This window comes from Mandrillus leucophaeus, unplaced genomic scaffold, assembly GCF_000951045.1.
Source record: "Mandrillus leucophaeus isolate KB7577 unplaced genomic scaffold, Mleu.le_1.0 Scaffold353, whole genome shotgun sequence".
Lineage (NCBI taxonomy): Eukaryota > Metazoa > Chordata > Mammalia > Primates > Cercopithecidae > Mandrillus > Mandrillus leucophaeus.
In genome coordinates this window covers 1,671,843-1,698,794 of record NW_012103732.1, presented here as the reverse complement: position 1 = coordinate 1,698,794, position 26,952 = coordinate 1,671,843, and the positions used below count along the sequence as shown (strand labels likewise).

The following is a 26,952-nucleotide window of genomic DNA, read 5'->3' as shown; positions in this document are numbered from 1 at the left end:
TTTTCTAAACTAACTTTTAGGTTTAGAAAACCAATAAATTTAAATTTTTTCTTACATGGGGCAAATGTAGGTTTAAATGCTTAGTTTAGTGTTGAAACCTGTATTTTGAAAAATGTAAAACAAAAAAAAAATTCCATTCCCATAATACAGAAAAAAAATTTTTTTCTACATACCTGCCAAGCTAATAATTGGTCTGGCTCTAATTCAGCAGCTTTCTTATAGGCACTCTGGGCCTGATCAGGTTGTTCTAGTTCAGCTGCAGCAACACCAATAAAAACCCAGGCATTATAGTTATTTTTCTCTTGTTTTAACACTGTCTGATTTAAAAAAAAAATAAAAGAGCAAGTCAGTAAATTTTGGAAGCAAATGAACTAACAATAACAGAAAGTCTACTTATGAGTCAGGAAATCCGTATCTACCACTAACAGGGCAAACTTCAGAATGCCATTTAACCTATCTGGTTTCAGTTTCCTCAGGCGAAGGAGCTGGACTGTATGAGTGACCATAATGGCTTTGAAATAACAGGCGGTTTTTTTTAAAGCTGCCCAAGTCATACTGACACCTCCACCAAATGCCTCCCCATGCTCTTTGACAATACTGGGTATAAAAAGAACAGTAACTACTCAGTCATCCTGCCTGCCTCCATACTGCTACTGGTCAAACTCACAAAACTGTTCTCCATCTCATTTCACTTAATCATACTCCATCTCATTTCACTTCATTTCCTTCACCATGATAGTTTCCCCATATTAGACACACGGATTTTTCTCGAGGTTATAGACTAGGAAAGTAGATTCACCCCGATGTGACTATACCAAATATGTTCAAAATAAATAGTGGCAATGAATGTTTACATTCATTGCAACACATGCCACCTGGAATAAAAATTATATGTAGAGATAATTGCTTTCAGAAATAACAACTACTTGCTAAGGTAAAATAAAATAGCTTGAAGCAGTTAGCAAGTATATTCTAGGGAAAGAAAAACAAAACCAGTAGCTAAAATGAAATTAAATTCTTAAGGTTTTACATTATTCTAGAGAAAATAAGAATATTTCCATGAGTTAAGCCAGTCATACTATTTGACTTGAGTGCATCCACATAACACTTCTAATAATCTGTCCCTAATATGCAGTACAAGTTCCATTCTATCTGTGAACACACTGATTACACAAATTGGGTCATTCTTGTCACCTGACTAAGTCAGAGTAAAGGGAACACCGGGGAAAAAGGCACTCAGGCCTCATAGCACCTGCTCCAAGATTTAAATTTTCCAAAAGCCCAGCTGCGGAGAGGGCCTGCTGTAACCCTAAGATTAGTTTTCCCCAGTAGCTGCCATGACTCTAAGTCTAGTTTTACCTACCATCCTCACTCACCAATCAGAGCCTGCCAGCTCCCAAAAGCTTCTCTAGTACCAGTGAGCTTTCTTTCAAAATAATACACAACATTTTTCTTTCCAATAAAATGGCCAACCTTCTCTTTGTTCTTCAGACATACAAAAGACCACTTAGCCTGTGTGCATATGCCCGAAATTGCAATTCTTGCTTCCCAAAATAAAATTCAATTTAAATATTCGTGTCTCTATTTATTTTGACTTCAACATAATAATGCTGCCTCCTAACAAACCACAACAATGATGCAACTACCAAAGTTAAGCTCTAAACACTGGCGCCTTATTAATGCTTATGTTCCCAACACCAGCTACAATGGCTGGCACTTAACTGCTGAACAAAATGCAATAGTCAACCAGCAGTTAGTTAAATACCGACTATCTGCCTCATGACCAGATTCTTTTCAGAATCTGAAATGGATGTTTAAGAAAATAATTATCGGCTGGGCGCAGTGGCTCACGCCTGTAATCCCAGCACTTCAGGAGGCCGAGGTGGGTGGATCACCAGGTCAGGAGATGGAAACCATCCTGGCTAGCACGGTGAAACCCAGTCTCCACTAAAAATATAAAAAATTTGCCAGGTGTGGTGTTGGGCGCCTGCAGTCCCAGCTAGTCAGGAGGCTGAGGCGTGAACCCGGGAGGCGGAGCTTGCAGTGAGCCGAGATCGCGCCACTGCACTCCAACCAGCCTCGGCCACAGTCTCAAAAAAAAAAAAAAAAAAAATTATCAACAATGTGGTGAAAGCAGGTATGAGATTCTGAAAGAACACAGAGAAAAAAGTACGGAACTCTGCACAAACTGGAGAAGGCTTCCCTGAAGAGACACTCATATCATGTGATAAAGAGCCAAAGGCAGACAAGGTGACGATCAGACAAACCCACAGCAAATGCAACATTCCTTTACTCAAAAATGCATTCAGTCTCAACCAATATTCTGGGTTACTGCACATTAGTAATCAGGCATTTAGAACTGATCAGCTATCCATCTGCATTTTCTAATTGGGTCTCTCTAGTATAAATTATTAACTATTTGGTGTAATTCGTATCTGAATTTTGCAGAAAGCCTACAGAAAGAAGACAACTATGGTGGTGCTGTATATAATAATTGAAACATGCATCAATTAGATAAACCTAGTGCTGAAGGAAACAGTCCTTTCTTCCCTTCTTGTACTCCATCCACAACCTGTCCCCACTTGGAACACACGGCCTACCTTCTTCTAAATCAAGATGAATACTATCATGGCCTTGCATCCCTGCTAGGCTCCATCAGTCACCACCAGAAACCTAAACCTCACAAGGGTATCCTTTATCTGTTTACTCCTTAGACTCATCCTCATATTGCCATGTATACCCCCGAGTCTTGCCCAATTCCCTCCCTACCACTCTCCTAAATTCTTCATTGTGCCCTCTGAAACTCCCAATCTGGATCAGCCAAGTTCCCTCCATATTTTTAACCTTTCTTTTAACCACACCAAGTTCTGCCTCAATGAAAACATGGCTAATTCCCCTATAGATCCTACAGATTGCAGATGACTTCTTTTACAGCTCACATGCCACAGGCCTAGGAGATGAGAAGCGGCTTCTCCTTGCTCGCACTGTCACCTACAGTCCTCTTCTGCTCCTTCCTCCTTCAGCAACCCCACTGCCTTTGAAGCTCAGGCCATCCAACTATACTACTAAAAACAGCCTTCTTGTTGCTACAGTCTACCAACTTCCTAACTCCCCTTTCCTTCAGTGAAAATTCTGTATCCTTCTTTTCCACCTCAGTGCCTGTATTCATTTTAACCTTCATGTTGATGTCCCATTGAACACTCTGGCCTCTCAGTTACATGACCTCCACGCTACTCACCCATCCAAAATCTGAATTTCCAGCACGGTACTCATCTGCTCCTCTCCTACCGTCCCAGGTCAATTACTGTAGTGGACCCATGCTAACAAATCTTTAACCTTTGATTTCTCTAATTTTTTCTATCCTAACCCCTTTTTCCATTGCCTATCAGCCCACTTCTCATTTCTCATTCCTCCTTACCCAGCTTAGACTCCAGGACTCACCACTGTCATCAATCCCTTGTCATCACAACCTCAACTCCTTTGCATGTCTTTCCTCTCATCTTTCTCTCCATCCACACTTGAACCCCATCATGCCCATCTCCAAACCTGGGAAGCTGAATATGAAGAGAGAAAACTACAGCGGAGTTCATTAATTTCACTTTAATAGCTCGAAACTTCAAATGGGCAATCACTAGGGCCTGCTAATCTTTCCAGTCCTTACTAGCATGTTTGTTTTCCCACCACGAAAAAAAAAAAAAGAAAGAAGCTATTTCATACCTTCTTTCATCTCAAACCTCCTAACCAAGTCTTCTCCCAGTCTCATCTTATACTTCGCCAAGAAAATAGAAGCCATTCGAGAAGAAAGCTTTTCCCATCACCAAATCTACAAGCCCAACACTGTATGATGGGCACCTATCTTCTCTCCTGCTAAGATGGAAGAAGGATTAAAGGGCTCCCTCAAGCTCTGGATCCCAGAGTGTCTCTCACCTACTGATGACTTCACTCCTACCACTACCCTCTGTCTCTCCCCTGAGTCCAATTTCTCCCTCTGAATGGAAACATTTCCATCAACATAAAAATAAGCTTTATAATCTTGATTCTCTCATCCACAAACCAAATAGAAAAAGAACACTAACATGCCATTAAAAAATGAAAACTTTAAGATACAGTAGCATTCCACGATACAACCATCAAAAGACATTTATGGGATATTCAGGTTTTCAGAACTTGGTTTTGGTAAGTTACCAATACAGAGAAACTTAAGTTTGGCAGAGGTAGTTTATCCTGCTAATGGGAAGCTAAATGTCTAACCATTCTAATGGTTCTACTAAATGGCCTTACCCCTTTTGTTGTTTGGACAGTAAATAATTCACATATTACAAATCAACAATGTTTATAAATGGGTAACATACTTTTACTGTAGAAGAAAAGAATACTGGTTACCTTACAGTGTTTCAAAGCTTCTTTGTATTCTTTGTTTCTGATTGCATCTCTAGCACTTTTTAGAGCAGTCTTCACTTCCTTGCTGGACATTCTGTCAAGGCAGAAAGCCTGAGTGAATTTACAGTAATACCTACCCACCAGTAAAGGTTCCAACAAACTTAGTCATCTGGAAAGGGAACCTGGAAAGAGAAAAGACTCCTTCTATCTGGAACAGTCTTCCCTCTAGCATATACACAGTTTATTCCTTAACCTCTTCAGATTTGTACTCAAATGTCATTTCCTCAATGAAATCCTCCCTCTACATACTATTTTAACATTTTAATCTTGCCATCCCCCTACTCTCAACAACCCAGTATTTCCTGAACCCCTTTCATTGCTTTGTTTTTCTTGAAAGCATTTGTCACATTTAATATACTATATATTCTACTTATTTATCCTATTTATTTTCTGGGTCCCAACCCCCACAAGAATGTAAGTTCTATGCAGGCAAGAATTTTTTTTTTCACTGCCGCATCCATAGAACCTAGTATCTTACAAATTACAGATGATCAATTAATAAGTGTTGAAATTGAGTTATATTTTATTTATATCCATTCTCCATATATTTTGGCTAAAATACAAATGATCTTGTTGATCAGAACTCAAAATACATACCAATCTCAATCCAACTCTCCTACTCTATACAAAGTAAGATCCAGTAGAATAAGCCCAAGTCACAGATCAAACACCAACACAAATAATTTCAGTGACTGTGATACGAAAGTTTAAGAAAGCATTGTTTTAATGCTAGTTTCTGTGAAACATAAATCAGGATATTAACTTTCTCCATAATAAGGATTACTGTAGGATTATTACCCATACGTTCTCTAAAGAAAAACAATGTTTAAACTTGAATGGAAGCAATGGATAATGCAAAAGAGTTGTACATTAATTTCAGTCATAAGAAGATATTTTAATTAGTAGATAATTTCTTCATTTAATCTTAAGATATATTAATTTTAAATAAATTAGCATATTTTAAGATTTCACAATTTATTCTGGCTTATCTGTAAACAAGTCTAATTCAATCATAATTCAATGTTGAAAAAAAGAAACATTTGTATTTTCTGTCAGTTCCTCTAATCTCATAGAAAGGTAAAACAAAGCTGGGGTAAATATTAAGTATTTATAGGTTTCAGATGCTCAAGGGAGTAAAATGTACCAAAAAGATGAATCACTGACATGGTAAACTGACAGTCCTTTATATCCAAAGAAGAAGCTAACACAGCAGTATGAGACCAAAGAAGCTTGAGAAGTTAAGATATATATTTTTTAATCTTTTTGACTTAAAAAATGTTAGGATTCAAAATAATAGAAAAATTAAGATACCATAAAATCAATTTATCTACAGCTAGAACCAGATTCCCTAAATAGGCAGATAAGTAACTTTTTTGCCGAGTTACAATAATTATATAATTTAAAGCACCATATTTCATATGTTCTTGATTTAGAAACTACTACCTTATCTGAAATTATCTTGGTATATATTTATAGGTGAAACCTTCAGAACGTTTTTTTGTAGTTTGTAAATCTTGATTGGAGTAGGTAACAAATTTCAATGCTGATTTCACAATTTTCTCAAACCAGTTTCCTTTGGTTAAAAAAACCCCTGCAGACTAAAAAGAAGAAAATAACATCAAGGATGATGACAACTGATCTAGACCAATAAAAAGAGACAAAAAGAGGTACTCAAGTAAAAAAATCAAAAGATGTCCAAGTTGAAAAGGAACAAAAACAGTCTCAAATTAAAAACAAACAGAAGACCACAACCATTACATAAGGAGGAAGTTCACCATCTCTTCTATCACCCAACATTCAAGAGGGCACGTATACAAACAAGGTAGAACCAACCACTACTAAACTACATGCAGCCCCAAGCTATTTGCTATGCATGACATAAAAAATATATAAAGGATATAATCTAAATCAAGAGAAAGACTTAAGACATATAAGTCATTCAGTAATCAAATGCTAAACTAAGGGTAATGAGTGGAAGTGCAATAGGAATTTAGAGGAGGAAAGGTGTGTGGCGTGATGTTATTAACAGCTATTATTAATAGAAGAAGACAAGACTTAAGAATGGAGGGAAGAAGGAAAATTGCTCTACTCAGAGGCAAATGCATTAGCAAAGTGAGGGAAGTGAGAATGAGTTGTGGTAAGTATAGGAAACAGTGAGAAAGCCATGCTGAATGGATCAGAAGGGACTTATTAAAGAAGAGAAGAAAATTAGGTTGGATAGGTCAAACAGAGCCTCAGATTACAGATCCTGAAAGTCAAAAAGACAAGTATGAACTAAAATACAGCAGCAAATAGGAAGCCATTAGGAATTTTTAAGTAGGTTGTTTCTAAAGACCACTATATAGAAACAAATACCATTTTTCTCTTGGTAATCAATTCTAATATTAAATATCCTTCGGTATCTGTGTGTCTCCATATGTAATTACAATTCTTCATGCTACAATGGAATCCTCTATTCTTCTCTTCCAATTCCTTCTTCATTTGATGCAACATTTAACATAATACGCTAGCACTGAGGTCCTCTCTCACTCATGCATACACACATATATGTATGTACGTAAGTTTCAGAAGGTTAATTTCTAAAAAGACAAAATAATCTGCCCCTTTTCAACCCTAAAAGCTACTTCCTTCTTTTTTTGGGAGGGGTGGGGTGAAAGGGAAAGGTCCATTCACCAACTTTCTAAACAAACCCTTATTGAGATCCAACCACCCACTAGGTACCACTTAAACTCATTTTCCTTCCAAGGGTAAAAACCTACTACCCGAAATGATTCCCTGTAACCCCATACTCCTCTATTTTGGATATTTCCCTTGATTCTAAGGATTTCTAACATTTCAAAGAAACACCTAGCTCTCTTGCAAGAGAGGGAGATGTCTTTAACATTCTTCCACAACACAACTCCCTATTAATTCTTCCCTCTTATACCTCTCCTCCCACTTTTCTTCTCAATCTCAACTGACTTTTTTTAAACAAGAGTATTCATTTTGTACGTTTTCACTCAATTTTTTCTATTACCAACCCAAAATGTATATATATTTTTTTGAGATGGGAGTCTCACTCTGTCCCCCAGGCTGGAGTGCAGTGGCGCGATCCGGCTCACTGCAAGCTCCGCCTCCCGGGTTTACGCCATTCTCCTGCCTCAGCCTCCGAGTAGCTGGGACTACAGGCGCCCGCCACTGCGCCCAGCTAATATTTTGTATTTTTAGTAGAGACGAGGTTTTACCGTGGTCTCGATCTCCTGACCTTGTGATCCGCCCGCCTCGGCCTCACAAAGTGCTGGGATTACAGGCGTGAGCCACCACGCCAGGCCAACCCAAAATATTTTTATCCGACATAAATCAAGCATAAAAAGTGGCAACAATGGCACTTAAAAAGAGTTAGAAAGTGACAGTCATGCCATAAAGGCAATGATATTCCTCAAAGACAACATATATAGGTAAGTGAACTGATATGTCCTACTGTCCCCAGTTGAGGCTATGAAACCTTAAATAATATTCCAATATGCTCATATAAAGATTCCACAAAGCTAAAACAACAATAACAATAAATAGTAATGATAATCATAATGGAAGCTAATTACAGAAAGGAAAAAAATGATACCTTTAAATCTAATAACAAAAGGTATTTTGTGATGACCCATAGTCTGACATTAAAAAAAAAACAAAAACCTATGCCATTAAATCTTTCTTCTGAAAGGAATGAGTAAAAACAATCATGAAGTAAAAATAGATTCCAATTTATTATTTAGCATTCTAGACACTTACCTTTCACCTATTATTACTACCTCTATATTCTTTCCGAATTGAATTTCAGATTGTTCCTTACCCATTTTCCATCTAAATTAAATAAAAACAAGTATGAGACAGTCATATAAAAAGGATGACACCCACAACCCAAAACCTTCTAAACTTTTTAAAGCATCAGATTCAATTTTCATAATTCATAATGTAAAACATGAGAAATAATTATGTATGATTTTTAGTATTTGTATTCTTTCCCAGAGAGACACTAATCTTAATCTCCAAATTTCTAAATTGGTCTAAACAATATTCCTAGGGTCTCAGATGATAAAAGGAAACTTCTATAAGAGATCAGAAGGATTTTGAAAAATCATTTCAGAAACCCAAAATACACTGATGTCAATATAAAAAATGGAGCCAAAAAAGAGTATCTACTATTTCTGTGCCATTTTTGCGTTGAATCAAGGACATCTACAGACAACTAAGGGTACTTATTTACACCCAATTTGCAGCCTAATTATATTAGAATAGAACTTTGTTCTAAGGAACACAAGGAGTATAATATAATACAATTATATTAGTTCGTAATCTAATGAAAACAGAGAAAAATTTTTAATGTTAATAATGCATTTAAATAGTCATTAAAAATAGTAACACAACTAACTACACATCTACAAGTTCTAAGAATATTTTGATAGCATCCCTGAAGTGGCTTCTGTCAAACAAAAAATAATCTAGAATGGTCCCTGGAGAGAATGGAGGTGGTTTTGAAAAGTTGAATAAAGTGAAAAAAACATGCTACTTCAGAACTAGGAAGTAAACAATGTTTAGGTGAGGCAGGTAGGGATGAACAAGGAATGAAAAGTTTCCCTAACCAAAACACTCATTAGTGATCTACCTAAATAGAAGTATAAGTTCAACAGTAAAAAGTCTTACTGGTAAGAAAAGAAAGTATAGTAATCCAAACAATGTTTAGGAAAGTAAGATAATAGTTAAAAAAGAAAAAAAAGTACCAACCTGACTATTTCACTGGCTTCTTTAGCCCTGGTAACACTTGGCTGCCCTCCTCATCCAATCTAGTTTTAATTTATCACTCAGTCACTTCAGCTCTGTTCTTACAAAATACCCTAGATCCTGTCAGCCCCGTTACTCTGTCATATCCACCCACCAAGGCTTACCCTAGTTGAGAGTGAGCTTAGGAAATCAAATAGATCTAGGATCAAAGCCATTAAGCCTTGGGTACCTGACTTCATTACTCAAAGCCCATTTCCTCACTGGTAAAGTAAGAATTGCATCACTTACCTGACATAAACATAGATGGAGTACTTGGACATAATCTATACTAATAATGTCCTATCTACTGTTATTCGCTCAATCAACTTCACTACTTGCCATTCCTAAAACAACTAGTGTGATAACTCAGTTACAAATTTTCTCTACACATTCAAAATCCCCAACCCTCTCTGCAACCTCCTTCTTCCTTGCTCTCTCAAGAAGTAAACTTCTTACCTATACAAATGGCCCCTGACTTACAAATGGCTGAACTTACAATTTTTTGACTTTAGGATGTGCTTATCAGGATATTAAATGCATTTTGACTTACAATATTTTCAAGTTAAAATGGGTTTATCGTGGTGTAACCCCATCATAAGTCAAGAAGCATCTGTATTCCTCAAAAGACAGCTATCATCAAACATGAGTATCCTCTTCAAATTAGTTACTACACTACATGAATACTAGAGTACAGCCTACAACAGGGATCACTTCCTCCTCCAAACCACTTATTAACTGAGCTACTCAACTGCAACTTTACAAATATTATTTTTATTATCTTATATAGACATAACCTGTCTCCCAATTCAATAAATTCTTAGATGTAGGTCTTATATTTTCAGAGCTTCTTAGATACCCAACACTTACTGAATAATACATATTCAATAAAGAGCTAATGATCTTCCAGCTTCCAAAGCTTACCAGTGTTAACAAAAAACTGAGTGACTGAGGGAAGTGTCTCAATCAGTAGAGGTTTATCGAGTCATACTTTGAGGACGCTCCTGGGGAAAAACAAGCCCACAGAAGCATCTGTGACCCGCACTTTCCAAAGAGGGCTTTGGGAACTCAGTATTCTAGGGGAGAGCATACAGGAGTGAAAAACGGTGGGAGGGAAGTAGGCAGTGAGGCAAATGGTTACATTCTCCTGAGTACCTTTTCTGATAGCATAGTTACTGATTAGCAAAAATGTTATATGTTCACAAAAGAGTAATCAAAACAATGAGGGAACCTGAAATTATGAGAACTAGCTGAAGAAACTGGGGACTAGGAAAAAAATAAATAGTGGAGAGGGAGTGAGGGGAAGGACTGTTGAAAGGGAGAGATTATCCATGTAAAAGTGAAGAAAAATGAACTAATGAATGGTTAAAAATAGAGGAAGATTAACTTCAACTTAAAATAGGAACTTTTAATGAGACCTATTTAAATGTGGAATGAGGCGTTCAGTGGAAGTGCTTCCCATCGCTGGAGATGAAAAAGCACAGGCTGAACAATCCACTCAGCAGGAATGACTGAGGATAAACTGAATGTCAGATGGGAAGTAGGACTAGAAGCCTCTTAGATTCTTCCAGCACAATGTCTCTAAGGCTCTAAAATATCTGTCTTGCTCCAAATCACTGCAGCACCTGCTCCTATTGACACTGCCAAGGGGAGAAAGAAGAAAAAGATGTATTCTTGTAATTTTGTCATCAGAGTACATATCCTGTGGAAACAAGGCTGTAGAGAGTAAGTACAGTTTATGGAATCAGACACAAAATTAAATATAACTTTTATGAATTCAAATGTCAGTCAATATTGTCACCATGGTAGAAAATACATCCTACATTCCAAATTAACTCAAAACAAATTTGTGTTTATGAGGGAGTCCACTTGTATCACCTTCCACGCTGTATTATTATTTCATGTATGCTAGGTTTTGCTTCCCTGAAGTCTAACCTCGTGTGTAAACCGAGACTATTGTTTAGGTTCTTTTTTTTTTTTTTTTTTTTTTTTTTTTGAGACAGAGTTTTGCTTTTGTTGCCCAGGCTGGAGTGCATTGGTGTGATCTCGGCTCACTGCAACCTCCGCCTTCTGGGTTCAAGCGATTCTCCTGCCTCAGCCTCCCGAGTAGCTGGGATTACAGGCGCCCGCCACCACTCCCGGTATTTTGTGTATTTTTCGTAAAGACGGGGTTTCACCATGTTGGCCAGGCTGGTCTCAAACTCCTGACCTTAGGTGATCCGTCCGTCTCTGCCTTCCAAAGTGCTGGGATTACAGGCATGAGCCACGGCGCCCAACACTGTTTACGTTTTTGCGTGACCCGCAGATCTTTATCACGCTGCTTGAGTAACAATTCTGCTACACTAACAGATAAACTCAGTAGACTGTCAAGAAATTTTGTAATTAACTGCAGACAGAGCATTTAGTGAGTTACGGCACAGACTCTTCAATTTTCAGTCGTGCTCTGACTGGCTCCCTGTGTAAACTCAGGTCAGTCATTTAACCTCTCTAAGCCTGTTTTCCTATCTGCAATATGGTGAAAGTGAGGATCATGGAAAATATTCCATATAAAAGTACCTGGCATGCAGTAGATGCTCAGTAAATGCTTAGTGTAACGCTCAGCACCTAAGTGTCATGTGAGTATTAAATAAACCTGTTCCTTATTACAATTATCTTATGCAAAAAAAAAACCTGCCAGATACTAGCATTCAGTTGAATTATGTTAAGTAAGTAGTACAACTCCTCTTTTTACTGTCAGAATATTAAAACTACTAGTGTGATGTGCAAATTATATACTCGAAACTAGATACTGAAATTGGAATTTGGCTTTGGGACAGAAATCTTCTTCTTCCAGAACTCTCCAAAGGAATTCAACAGTCAAAAGAGACCGCTTTTTATTCTGCAGCAAAACAATGATATTCTGAACCTACGCCAACTAACTGAATACGTCGCAGAGCCCATTTCCCCCTCCAGTTTCCCTTGTCTCCTTTGCTCTCTGAAGGCAAGGAACAGCTATGCTTTCCCCCGCCTACAGCCTGAAACTTCTTACTAGGCCCCGCTCCTCGTCCCATGAGAGCACAGTAAATCCTGACTGCACAGGGTAAGAGAAGCTATAAGATGAGACAGACTAGAGATTTCCCTGGGAAGGTATTCGAGGGGCTCTAAGGTATTCACGGCGCACCTGAGACGGTCCACCCAGAGGCCCCACAAGGAACCGCCCTATTGAACTTAAGTGACAGCCGCGCCGCCACCTCATCGCCGCCCAGTTCACGCTCTCGCCGAACACTCAGTCACGCTTGCGCGGCCCAAAACGAACAGCCCCGGCCCCGATTCTTTCTTTCGCTAAGTACCATTTCAATCGCCTTTATGATCCCTTGTGCAAAAGCGACAGAGATCCGAACCCACCTGGGACAGATGCTCCTCTTCTACAAATGCCGAGTCTGCAATGAGAGCGCATGCGCCTTTCCCAGGAATCATTCACGTGACTGGAAGTGGCTGGGTTCTGATTTGCTCGGTATTTGATTAAAAAGCCTTAATGTGGGTAAAAGCGGGGATTTCTCTGTTGCGCATGTGCGCGCTCTCAGCCTGATGGGAGTTGTAGTTCTGCGGGTGAAGCCCGACGTTACTATCAAGAAACCAAACTGCAAGCTCTGGGAGTTGTTCGCTGTCCCTACCCTGCTCTGCCAGGGAGAGAACGCCAGAGGGAGGCGGCTGGCCCGGCGACAGGCTCTCAAAACCGCTACCAGCGATGCTACTGCTGTGGGTGTCGCTGGTCGCAGTCTCGGCGCTAGCGGTACAGGCCCCCGGAGCAGGGGAGCAGAGGCGGGGAGCAGCCAAAGTGCCCAACGTGGTGCTGGTCGTAAGCGACTCCTTTGTAAGTACCGCGAGGCAGGGGAGGGGCCCCCGCTAGGGACCGGAGACCTCCCCGCCGCCGCCTGTGCTGCAAGCTTTGGGTAGCAGAACCTGAGACATTTTCAAACACCTTTCACCCCGATGCAAAGAAAGAAATACATTTTATGTGAGGCCCCGTGTACTCACAAGCACACCACATACCTATGCAGGCATGTAAAACAATAGTGAAATACTGAAAACATCTTTGCAGATTTTTTTTTTAATACTGACCGCGATTCGCTAAATTATTTTACCACTACTAATGAACTTTCAGTCCATACCCCGGTTTGGTTTAATTGTGTGGTAAAATAACATTCTGCATCTCCATAAAAGCGTGTTAGCTTTCCAAAAGTCATTTCCCAGTTCACCTCAAGTTTGCAGGAATTCATGTTTGAGTGAGAAGTGAAGAAAGTTTATTTTTATTATCCAGGTTTGTGATAATCCTGTTAGTGCTGATTCAAATGGAGTCGTTGGTATAACTTGATTCACTCCCCCGTATTCCAGAAAAATTTTGCGTGTGTGTGTGTTGGTAATGTGGCCGAATCCCAAACTTAAACAGTTTCTGAAACTTTCCCAAGCCAAAGGTGCTACTGTCAACCTTACCGAAGCTTTTAGGATGATATATGTTTTAAAAAGTGCTGCTTAGACAATTGTTTGGTTATTAATTGTAATATTAGTTTATTATCACTCGGTGTTACTGTGGTCACACAGAGGTTGGTGTTAAGCATATCTGGCACTAAAGAGTGTTTGCAATCATATGTGGTATTCCCTTTCTCATAGATTAACCCGTGATGATTAAAATTGCATAGTCTGGATGTGCCCATGAGATTTTTTGAAAATATTAAAGTTATCTTTGTGATTTAAACTTAGAGAATGGGTGGTACTGGAAATTGACTAGATGGCATTTTATTACAGAGTGATCTTGTAATCAAAGACAAATGAAGGAAGCAGGATTGTGCAGAGGAGAAGCTAAATTTTGTTGCTATCTTATTATGACAGTTCTCAAAACTAATATGGTGCTTCAGAGCTGCTTTCCAGTTGGAGTGAGGGGAACAGACCTTTCTACCTGCATGTTGGATGGCCACTGATTGTGGGCTGCTCCTAGAATGGGGCGTGATGTTGGGCAAAGCAGCTGTCTTCAGCAGAGGCAATTGTTCATTCCTAAAAGGGAATTCGGATGTGGATCACAACATCCCAGAAACTTCCAAAGATGACTGAGATATTTAGGTTTGTTACTTTTTTAGTATAGTATGAATGCATAGATTTTTCTATATTTGCTTACATTTTTGGCATTCACATACTTGTTAGTATTCAAAGTGTCCTATCTTTGGCCAGTGGAAGCCCCTTCAGGTGGTTCTGAGTCCTTTTGACCCATCCCCATTAGTATTTGACAGCTTGCTTTAACAGAGTTCAGTGTCCACAATGCGTATTTCCTGCCCCATCTTGTATTTAGAGACCACAATCTGAGTGTTAGGGTTTTCATTGCATCTAGACCTTTCCAGTGGACAAATCTAGAAAGTACATATATTTTAGAAAGAGAAAAATAAATTGTGAGATTATACTGATACCTTCCATTCAAATTTATGAGTTCCTTCTTTAATTTTTATACTTATATCTTTTTTGTCTTATGCCAAATATTTTGGTCTAAACACATTAATACAATTACTTATTTGCTTTTTCCAAACATATAATATGTATATATCAATGTGTTTGAAAATAAGACTGTAATATTGCTAGAAATAATGCTAGTCCTGAGTGGAGCTTACAGTTTCTTTGAAGTTTTTGTTTTAGGTGTATTCAACTATATAGTAAAAAGATTGGTCTTTAAACTTAAAATAATTCCTCTCTCTATGATTATACCAGTTTGGTATGCTGTTAGATTCTTGACACTGATTTATCATTTCTAAAACTCTACAGGCTAAGATAGAGCAGTTGAGCTGATAATAGTTGTAGGAAGAAGATAGCACATTGGTTTTACGTTCAGGATAGCAACACAAGAGCTTTGCAGGCCGACTCCCAAGAAAACAAGCAAAACAAATGAAAACACTTTATACATAAAAACTATTAAATATTTGAAACATTTAAAGTGTCTGGAAATTGTCCTAAAGGCATATACCAAATGAAGAAACATTTATTCAAGAAAATCCACTAAAACTTGGTAAGAACAGCAAGAAGAGTCTGTGGCAGTGAACTATGGCTTTGACAGAGGTTTCACTCACGTGGGTGTGGCCAAGATGATAGGACTCCTTCTCCCCACAGCTCCCAATGACTGGTTATCATATCTCACTAGAAGGGACAGGCTGTGAGGATTTCTCATCTTCTCCTAATCCAAGTTGGAGAGGTTAAATTCCTAATGAATGCAGCTGAGAAGTTGAGGGCTCCCTTACTTCAGTCAGCCCCCACTTACAGGACAGAGGCTTAATGCCAGGTGCGGAGGGTTGAGAATACTAGGGCCCTCACTGCCCTGGCCCTAGCTCTGTAGTAGGACAGAGGTTCCATACCAGGAGAGACAAGCTGAGAAGACCAAACAAGCTTCTGCAAAGCAAGCAGAATGGAGGAAATAATAAGGATTAGAGCAGAAATTAAGGAAACAGAGGATGGAAAAATAGTAGAGAAAATCAATGAGACAAAAAATTGGTTCTTAGACAAAATCAGCAAAATTGACAAACCTTAGCTACGCTGAACAAGAAAAAAGACAAAAGAGCTAGATTACTAAAATCACAAAAGAGAATGGATACATTACCCTAAGAAATAAAAGAATTACAGGGGAATACTTATATATAACAACTGTGTATCATCAAATTAGATAACATAAATGAAATGGACAAATTGCTAGGAAGGCAGAAACTACTGAAACTGACTCAAGAAGAAATAGGCAATCTGAATAGACCTATAAGAAGTAAAGAGAGTAAACTGGTAATTTTAAAACTACCAACAAAGAAAAGCACAGACCCAAACAGTTTCACTGATAAATTCTACCAAATGCTTAAAGAATAATTAATATTAATTCTTCATCTCCTCTTCCAAAAATTAGGAGAGAACACTTCCAAACTATAAGACCAGTTTGACCAGGCGCAGTGGCTCACACCTGTAATCCCAGCACTTTGGGAGACCGAGGTGGGTGGATCACCTGAGATCAGGAGTTCAAGACCAGCCTGGGCAACATGGTGAAACCCCATATCTACTAAAAATACAAAAATTAGCCAAGTGTGTCAGGCATCTGTAATCCCAGTTACTCAGGAGGCTGAGGCAGGGAGAATTGCTTGAACCCAGGAGACAGAGGTGCAGTGAGCCGAGACTTGCCATTGCACTCCAGCCTGGGCAACAGAGCAAGACTCCATCTTAAACAAACAAACAAACAAAAAAACAGTTTTTGCCTGATTCCAAAGCCAGGCAAACATCACAACGAAAGAAACCCACAGACCAGTATCCCTTAGGAATATAAGAGCAAAGATCCTCAACAAAATGGATTTGGCCCTCCATATTCACAGGTTCTGAATCCGCAGATTCCACCAACCTCAGATAAAAATATATGGTATTTATGGGATGTGGAACTCACAGAACTTGACTTTTCCTATCCATGGGTTCCTCAGGACTGACTGTGGGACTTGAGCTCACAAAGATTTAGTATCCTAGGGAGGTATTGGAAACAATCCCCTGCAGATACCAAGGGATAAATGTACTAGGAAACCAAATTCATTAGTATATAAGAAGGATTATTCATTACCAAGTGGGATTTATCTCCAAAATGTACAGTGAGTTTACTATCTGAAAATCAATTAATGTAATACATCATATTGACTGAATAAAGGACAAAACCCATGTGATCATCTCAATAGATGCAGAAAAAAGCATTTGACAAGATTTAACAATCCTTATGCATTCAACTGGCTAGAAATAGAAGGGAACTAAAAGGCATCTACAAGAAAAAGCCAGAACTTTACACTGAATGGTTAAAAGTAAAAAAAAATCAGTTTTCTGACTAAGATCAGAAAGAAGACAAGGAAGTGTGTTCTCACCACTGCTATACAGCATTGTACTGGGGGTTCTAGCCACAGAATTAGAAAAAAAGATTAAATAAAAGGCATTCATATTGGAAAGGAAGAAGTAAAAGTATCTATACTTGCAGTAATCTTGTATATAGGATTCTACAGATCCACTACAAAACTATTGAACTAATAAATTAGTAAGGCTGTATACAAGATCAGTGTACAAAAATAAATTATATTTTATACACTTAATTGATTAATACACTCACTCACTTAATTATATTTTATACACTTAATTGATTGATAAATCCATATGAATTTTAGGATGGGTTTTTCCATCTCTGCAAAAAAAAAAAAGTTCTAGGGATTTTGACAGGCATTGAATTGAACCTGTATATCAATTTGGTGAGTACTGCTATATTAACAATATCAAATCTGATCCATGAAAAGGGGATGTCTGTTCATTTATTTAAATGTTCTTTTATTTCTTTCAACAATGTTTTGTAGTTTTCAGAGTATAAGAACTACATTTCTTTGATTAGATTTATTTTAAGTATTTCATCCATTCTGATATTACTTTAAATGGAACTGTTTTCTTCCCAATATTTGAATTATATAGCACCTTTAAGACAGTTCTTCTACCTTGTGACCTCCTGCTCCATCCGCCAACCAGGTAAGCCTGGGTTGTCTGGATTCTAGGCAGTGGCCACAAATTGTTATCTCCCCATGTCCAAAAGATTGTAAGCATAAGACATATAGACATTTGGAATTTGTGAGGATAAATTTCTGAGAATTTGAATTTAAGGGCTTAAAGAAATTCTCATGAGGAAGGGCTATGCACCTTTTTTTTAAATTTTGAGATACATTCTCGCTCTGTCACTCATGCTGGAGTGCAGTGGTGCCATCTCAGCTCACTGCAACCTCTGCTTCCCGCATTCAAGTGACTCTCTTGCCTCAGCCTCCCAAGTAACTGGGATCACAGGCACCCACCACCACGCCCAGCTAATTTTTGTGTTTTTCTTAGAGACAAGGTTTCACCATGTTGGCCTGACTGGCCTTGAACTCCTGACCTCAAATGATCTGCCTGCCTCGGCCTCCCAAAGCGCTGGGATTACAGGCATGAGCCACTGTGCCTGGCCGTTATGTACTTTTGTCTTTGGCTTTCTAGCTCATCATTGAGGAAATCCATAGTTATTTGCTTAGCATTCAGTGATTACTCTTGCTAGAAGTGGTAGTTTATTTTGACATAAGACATGCATAATTTTCTCCATCTTAAAAAATTGAACTGACTTTAATCCCACATTTTCTTCCAGCTAACACACCATTCTCTAACATCGATCCCGTTTTTCTGTTTCACTTTGCAAAATAACTTCTTAGAAGAGCTTTTCTTTTTTCCCCCTGCTGCCTCACTTTCCTGCCTCCCATTCCTTCCCCTTTCCAGTTTAGCTGTTCATCTTTACCGCCCATTGAAAGTGCTCTTGTCAAGGTCACCAGCTGTCTCCATACTGCCAATTCCAATGTGCATTTTCTGGCCTCATTTCAGGTGCGTTCTCAACACAGCAGATGTTACCTCTTTCTTGGCACACTGTCTTCTCTCAGCTGTCATGGCACTCGGTCTCCTCACATCTTCCTCCCTTGGCCATTCTTTCTCAGTTTCCCATGCTGCTTTCCCCTCTTATTTGGGACTCCTTACAACTTCTTCTAGACCCTTTTCTTTCCCCTCCTTTCCCTCTCTCCCTAAAAGGTTTTATTTAGTCTCACAGTTTTCAAAACCATGAATATGTTAAATACTCCCAAGTTTTATTTCACCAAGATAGACTTCTCTCAACTCCAGATTCCTGTCTATATCCAACAGCCTACTTTATGTCTCTATTTAGGAATCTCAGCTATCCCAAGGGTTTAGATATATTCTGTATTTTGGGTTGGCTCATGTTTTAAACTGGAATTTATTTGTACTTATGTTGAAAACATGTAATAGAACTCCAGGACTGGAATATTCTTTTTTCTGTTCTTGCTCTTTACCAAGGTGAGTTCTTCAATTCTCAGTTCATCTCCAAAATGCGTATCTCCAGCCCAAACATCTCCTAATCTTCAGACTCATTTATCAAGCTGCCTAATTTTTTTTGTAGAAACAAGGTCTCCCTATGTTGCCCAGGCTGGTCTTGACCTCTGAGCTCAAGCTATCCTCCCACCTCAGCCTCCCAAAGTGCTAGGATTACAGGCATGAGCCACCACACCACACCCCACCCCAGCTGCCTAATTGATATCACCACTTCCATCTCACAGATACCTCAAACTTTGTATGTCCTTTAAATTCTTTGAATAGCTGGATCCTACTCATTCTTTAGGTCTCATATATCCCAGAGAAGACTTCCCTGTCCACACTATCTAACATAGGTCTCTCTTGTCCTTCTGTATCTCAGATTTTTTTTCAAAGCATACATCATAATTTGTAATTATTCATGGTTTATTTGCCAGTATACTTTTTGCCTCTCCCACTAGACTGTAAGCTTCATGGGGCCTAGGACTCTGTTTTATTCACCATTGCATCCTCAGATTTTGCACAGTGCCTGGCACATAGTTAAGTATTCAATAAATACTTAGTTCATCATCCCCCAAAAGAACGTTCTAGGAAGTCCTTTATTTACTGTATTCAAATGAATCCAAGTGTAACACTGCATTGAATTCTAGATATTTATGTACCAGATACTGGGAACACTCTCTATACTTGTTTTGTTTTTTTCTTTGGAGGATTCTTAAAATCATATTGAAGTCTTCTGCTATTGTAAATTTTATGGTTAAAGAAAATAATTTTCTTCTTTGGTAATGCAATCAATGCTAATTAAATTTCCTTATTTCCAGGATGGAAGGTTAACATTTCATCCAGGAAGTCAGGTAGTGAAACTTCCTTTTATCAACTTTATGAAGGCACGTGGGACTTCCTTTCTAAATGCCTACACAAATTCTCCGATTTGTTGCCCATCACGCGCAGGTATGGACATCCTTAATATGAATGGGAGAAAGTGGCTACACACTGAAGCTATATTCACAGTTTAAAAGATTATAACTAAAAGTAGAATGGTTATATTTGGCTTCAATAAAATTGTTTTAATATAAAAGATGTGCATTTTAAGGTATATATTGGCTATTGGGCGTGTTCAAATTGTATTTTTCAAGAGTAGGAATTTTTATCATTTAGAATGGTGTCTAGTTCATGTGTTACCATTTTATTTCCTTGTGACTGGGGACTAAGAATCTCTTGACCATCCAAGAAAATGAGGGAATACACATATTTCCTAGAAGAGTTCTGTTTCCAGGGAAATTTTTCAGTAACAGTATAGGTAATGGGGAAGACTTCTATGAACATTAGAGTATACCATAAAGTAGTTACAACTTATATTTAGATTTACCTGAATTTTTTCTTATTATTTCGGATTATATACTTTACCTCTTTCTTTCAGTTTCAACTCACTTTTATCCCAAGTCAAATTGTTCACTTTTATTATAATAATTTAACAAATAGACATAGTTTTATTGGCAGAATGTCAGTGACATTAAGCCATGAATAATTAACAAATAGGAAAAAACTGCCATTTTTATAAATTCTATCTATTGTCTGATAGTTGTTTTCCTTTTCCCCTGTCTTCTGGTTTATGATTGTTGCCTTGGAACCCATAAATGGCACTCAGTGATTTGGTTTGTCTGTAAATGAAATGATTTTCTCTGTGATTTGAGTTATAACTTCTCTTTTTATTTTCAACACTAACAACTCTATTATTACCAGTGATTAAAAGAAAACTAAACTATATTGAAAATGATATTTCAATAATGAAGGACCAGCATATTAAAAAACAGTTTTGTTAACTGTAAAGTAGAATGAGCAGTGGGCTAGGGTGAGACAATGACCTGGATGCGAATGCTTAAGCAAGTCACTCAGTCTTCTTATCTGCAAATTGCTGTGTATACTGTGTACCTCACAGGGTTGTTCTGAGCATCACATTAAATAATGAATGAGAAAGTGGCCAATGAACCCTAGATGTCTCAAAATGTCAGATGTTGTTTTTCCTGGAAGAAGTATATTTTGAAGAGTAAGCAATGTTAAATAATTTGTCAAAGACTACTCAGTAACTGGTGTTATTGGGATTCAAACCCAGGTAATCCCCCATCCCAGCTCTCAGAAAACATCTTGCTAGATGAAAACAGAAAGCTTATTCTAACTTTCTATTTATGTACACAGAAATGGGAAAATAAGTATTGATTGAATAAGCAATCATAGTTGTAGAAAATGAGAGATAAGACATAGCACACTTACATTTTTTGTGGAAAGCCAGCAAAAGGACAGGGAATAAGGGAAGATCCTTAAGGATATTGGGGAAATGAGATCTGTACTTCAATTGTCTGATTTAGAAAATTAACCAATGAATACTTAGAGGCCTCTAGTCACACATACTTTTTATTTAATTCCAGCTGTATTTACCTTAAGTAACTTAACCACTAAGCATTAGTCAACTCATCTGTAAAATGGAAATAGTAACTCCCCACAGAGTATCTCCCTGATAAAATGAGGTAACAATCAGAAATGTTTGCTAAAGCACCTAATCTGGGTACGTTTTATTGCAGAGCATGACCTCTACACTAGTGGACTGCTCTCTCAGAGTAATTGTCCTAATAGTTAAATTGTTAAGCGTTACCTTAATCCCAATTCCTTTTTTTTTTTTTTCTCTCTCTCTCAGCAATGTGGAGTGGACTCTTCACTCACTTAACAGAATCTTGGAATAATTTTAAGGGTCTAGATCCAAATTATACAACATGGATGGATGTCATGGAGAGGCATGGCTACCGAACACAGAAATTCGGGAAACTGGACTATACTTCAGGACATCACTCCATTAGGTAAAAAATGAAACAAAAATAATCTTCATGGACTGCCCTCTACCATAGCGTGTACATGTACTCTTTTTTACTTTAACTTTTTTATTTTTCCACAAAGGTGAAAGTAAGTATCTTAATCCCTTCATTGTGTTAATTAGGCTGAAATTTTAGCTTTCTTTCATCTTCTTAAAACATTAAAATAGCTAATATAGGAGTCATTTTGTTTTTCTTAAACATTAAAGGTCTATAAATAGTGTTTGTAAAGTTGTTTAGCCCATGCTTTATTTTCATTGAATTTCTTTTAATGGCTACTGTATTATTAATTTTAAAATCTGTTTTTTAAAACCGTAGCCTTCTTGCTGCTTTCCTTGGTCAGTTCTCTCTAACTTGAGTCTATTGTAACTTTGTTTTTCTTTCATTTTACTAAGTCCTCAAAAACCAGGCAGCTAAGCATAGTGGTTAAGAGTAGAGGTCAAGAATCAGATTGCCTACTTTTGAATTATAGTTTCTGTTTACTACTAGTATTGTAGTAGTCTGATCTTGGACACATTGTCTAAATGTTGACACTGTACTTTAATTTCTTTGCTGTGAGGATTAAATGTATCAATAAGTTCAGCAAAGAGCTAACATAGGAGACCTGAGACTGCTCTGCTTAGAAAGGCTTGCTTGGAAGGTTGGCCCCTGTCTAGCATCTGGGAACTTGGATTTCTGGAGTATTCCCACTATTCCTTAACTGATAAGAGTGGCTTATTGTGTGCCTGGAGCATTTGTACATTGCGGTTTATGCCGAATATCAGCTTTCCTTCCAGGAGTCTGGAATTTTGGTATGTGCTTAGTAGAGGGCGCTTATATAATCAGCACCCCCTCCTAAAAAACTTGGGTACTGATTCTCTAATGAGCAGAAACAGCACTTCACATGTGTTGTCACAATTTGATGGTGGAAGAATTATGTCCTCTGTGACTCCATCTGGAAGCTTGTGCCTAGTTTCTTCTGGACCTCACCCTACGCACCTTTTCCCTTTGCTGATTTCGCTGTGTATCCTTTTATGTGATAAACTATAGCCATGAGTGCAGCTGTAGTCTGAGTCCTGCAATTCCTCCCACTGAACTTCGGTGTGATCTTGGGATCCCCCAACACTTGTGGCCCCCAACAGAAATACATATTGGGGATTAGAGTGCCCCTTTCTTACCTAGGCAAGTGCTAATTGAGGGTTATTGGTAATGGTTGTTGTGATGATGATGATGATACAAATGACGATAAATAATAAGAAAAAATTAAGTTAACAAAAATAGTGATGAATGTAGTGAGTTGAATAATGTTCCCCCAAATTTTGTGACCACCTAGAAAGAACTTCAGAATGTGATCTTATTGGAAAATAGACCCTATTTGCAGATGTAATTAGTAAGGATCTCCAGATGAAATCATGACTGCTGTCCTTACTAGAAGAGGAACAAGGACATAGGCACACACAGAAGAAAACAATGTGAAGACGGAGGCAGAGATAGTAGTGATGCAGCTACAAGCCAAAGAATGAAAGATTGCCAGGAGTCACCATAAGTTAGGAAGAGGCAAGGAAAAATTCTGCCAGAGCCTTCAGAGGGAATGTGTCTCTGCTGACACCTTGATTTTAGACTTATAGCTTCCAGAACTGTGAGAGAACAGGTTCCTGTTGTTTTAAGCCACACAGTTTGTAATAATTTATTCTGACAGTTCTAGGAGATGAATACAGTGAGTTTTGGGTAAACAGATACTAAAATAATCTAAAATAATCTGAACATTAAAATTGATTTGCTAGTTACTGTTTAATTTCTTTCCTTTTCTGTCCTCCAAAATCTAAAAGATGGCAGTACAGGAAACGCAGAAGCAATCCTGACATTCCTATTCTTTGCTCTGTCTTCTAATGCATGGCCAAATGTAGTCAGTTCTGCTTCTGAATTATTTCTCCAATTTACTCACTTCTCACTCTCTCCACCAAGCTACTGTCATCTCTTGCCTAAACTATTAAAATGGGCTTCTACCTGGACTCTTCGTACTCTATCTGACCCATTTTCTATAGGCAACTGGAATGATCTTTCTTAGATATATGTCTGATTACATGACACACTTGCTTAAAATCTTTCAGTGGTTTTTCTCTTCAGGTTAGTTAAAATCCCAAATCCACATCATGATTTATGAGACCCTACATGATCTAGCCCCTGCCTACCTCCAGTCTCATTTCGCACCACTCTATCCATCCCTCAGTATGCACCTGGTCTTTTAAAACTTTCCTTAATATGCTTTTTACTACATCTGGACTATTGCACAAGCTAGTTTCTCTGTGCAAAATCCTGTTCCCCTAATCTGCCCTGCTAATATCAGAAAGAAAGGGAGGGAGAGGAAGTACATGTAGGAGGAGGAACACAGCTTTGTGTCCACCAGAGCAGTCAGATACCCAGCTTCCCTGCTTACCATCCTTGTAACCTTGGGCAAGTTACTTGATATTGAGTGTCAGTGTTCTGTAAGAATTCTTGGGCAAGTTACCTAGCATTATGTGTCAGTGTTCTGTAAGTTATCTGTCAGAATTATGATTCCTACCTCGTTGGATGACTGTGTTTTATATGAGTTAAAAGATACTATACAAGGAGTAAGCAGAATAATATAAAATATTTAACAGTGCCTGGCACAGAGTAAGCATTTAGTCAATGGAAAGATTATTATTATGAAAATGGCTTAACCAGAATTGCAGTCTAACATTTATATAACCATCTTTTTTTTTTTTTTTCTTTTTTGGGACAGAGTCTCACTCTGTCGCCCATGCTGGAGTGCAATAGCTTGATCTCAGCTCACTGCAACCTCTGCCTCCCAGGTTCCAGCGATTCTCCTGCCTCAGCCTCCTGAGTATCATAGGCATGCACCACCACGCCCAGCTAATTTTTGTATTTTCAGTAGAGACAGGGTTTCACCACGTTGGTCAGGCTGTTCTCGAACTCCTGACCTCATGATCTGCCTGCCTCTGCCTCCCAAAGTGCTGGGATTACAGCTGTGAGCCACTGCGCCCAGCCATAACCATTATTTTTCTAAAGTGCTTTGCATTACTAGTTACTTTATGGAGTTTCACAACTTTCTCTTTAAAATCTTTCTCCTTTTTAGAATGCAAGCTTAATCTAAAGTAAAATACAACTGTTTATAATAAAATAAATCTAAGATTGAATGCCATATATCCCCTGTAACTTTTATTCTTCTATGTGACACAGTTAAAATATGACCTGACTTTTATTCCGCAGCAGGATAATTATCCATGCAGAGCAAGGACCTTATCTCTTCTTCTCTGCTTTATTCCCATTTGCCAGCATAGCACCAGTACATTGTAGGTTCACAATTAAATTTTTGATGAATGAATGAATGAAAAAGTTATTTTGAAGTACGTACAGTTTATTATTTGATAAACATTGATATTCTGTGTAATGCAGGATCATATCACTTATTCATTATTAGTATTTTTTACATATCTACAATAGAGGATATCCTGTTTTTAAGTTTTTTTAATTTTTAAAATACTAATATTTAGAAGTTCTTTCTTTGTCGTGTGGATTTCTAAAATTAGTAGAGGAAAAAAACCACTTAGATGTTGATATTTGGTGTCAAAGATGGTTTTCAGTGCAATACTTTCTTAAAGCTTATTTTCACTTACTCATACTCTCATCAGAGTTTAGGAAATTGAAATAAGCCACCAGGAGTATTTTTATGAGCACTGTATATACGCACACAGACATTTGGCTGAGAAGTAAGTCAAGGTTGCTATTAATAGCATGTCTGAAGGTTATATGAATTATAGCACATTATTTTTCAGTGTAAGCTTAAAAATAGGTCTCAGAACAAAACATGGTCTCACAATATCAAATTTCATAAATGGGGCATTCAGTCTTGTTGAGAGATTGACTTTCAAAATCAAAATGCAAGTTATTATAACTCTTTATTACTGAAATTGGCCATTTTTGAACCTGCTTATATTTTCAGCCAGAATTACAGGTTTCTTTATTATTATAATACTTCTGTCTGTCTTTTTTAGGCATCAGTGATGCTTCCTTCTTGTACCAATTTAGGAACACTAATTTAAGTAAGTGTCCCTTATTATATATGACACACCACACCATACTAGGATCTCTATGGGCTGCACGGTTGTTTCATCTGTACAGTTGTTAAAGAGATACCGGTAGTATTACTCATAAAAATGCCATTTACTGATGATAAGTCCTTCAGCAAGTAATTTATCTGCTTAGAATCCCAGTTTAGTCAAATGAGCTTTCACTAGGTGACCTTTAAAGTTCTTCTACTCTGCAATTCTGTAACTCCAATGGAGTACAGTTAAGTGGTTTCTAAATTTCTGATACTCATCTGTCCCTTCACATTGTATGTATTGAGTTGTAATAGGTTTAAGTTCAAATTTGCTGTCTTCTTATCAATTGAAAGAAAACATTTTTATTTAATTCATAGGATATTTTGGTTATTTTTGCTTTCAGTTAAATTTTGTTGCCTATATATTCCCAATATCTAAAGTAGTGGTTTTCAACTGAGGGCAGTCACCCCTCCCCTCACCCAATATATCCCCACCTCCACCTCTTGGCTGCCAAGAAGACATTTGACAATGTCTGGAGACATTTTTGGTTGATAACACCAGGGTTATTTTGCTGGTATCTGGTGGGTAGAGGCCAAGGTTGCTGCTCAGCAGTCTATAATGCACAAAACAGCCCCTTCCCTCATAAAGAATGATCAAGTCCAAAATGTCTTTAGTATAGAGATTGAGAAGACATGTCTAAAACTAGATATTTTATGCTTGCCAGCCTGGTCTTAGGAATGTCACACTTAAAATAATTGCCTACATTTTAAATATTGTTTATTCCTTCACTTTCTAAGGGATCAAATCCACTTGACACTAGTACATCAATTTAGTTTTTAGAATTAACAAAAAGAAAATGTATAGAATTGTTTATAGAAAGTGTATAGAATTAG

General features: G+C 37.9%; 2 protein-coding genes across 2 annotated transcripts in view; one reads left to right on the top strand and one right to left on the bottom strand.

The window, feature by feature from the left end:
- TTC37 (tetratricopeptide repeat domain 37) overlaps window positions 1–12,703 on the bottom strand; it is a 91,339-nt gene extending 78,636 nt beyond the window's left edge. The window contains exons 1-5 of the mRNA XM_011989439.1: window positions 12,616–12,703; window positions 8,206–8,277; window positions 5,884–6,038; window positions 4,384–4,474; window positions 174–317 (exon numbers count right to left, since the gene is read on the bottom strand). Coding sequence (XP_011844829.1) covers window positions 174–317; window positions 4,384–4,473 — 234 coding nt within the window. The 5' untranslated portion in view covers window position 4,474; window positions 5,884–6,038; window positions 8,206–8,277; window positions 12,616–12,703. The remainder of the gene's footprint in view (window positions 1–173; window positions 318–4,383; window positions 4,475–5,883; window positions 6,039–8,205; window positions 8,278–12,615) is intronic.
- A 50-nt stretch (window positions 12,704–12,753) lies between these two features.
- ARSK (arylsulfatase family, member K) overlaps window positions 12,754–26,952 on the top strand; it is a 47,751-nt gene continuing 33,552 nt past the window's right edge. The window contains exons 1-3 of the mRNA XM_011989438.1: window positions 12,754–13,084; window positions 19,953–20,082; window positions 21,824–21,983. Coding sequence (XP_011844828.1) covers window positions 12,959–13,084; window positions 19,953–20,082; window positions 21,824–21,983 — 416 coding nt within the window. The 5' untranslated portion in view covers window positions 12,754–12,958. The remainder of the gene's footprint in view (window positions 13,085–19,952; window positions 20,083–21,823; window positions 21,984–26,952) is intronic.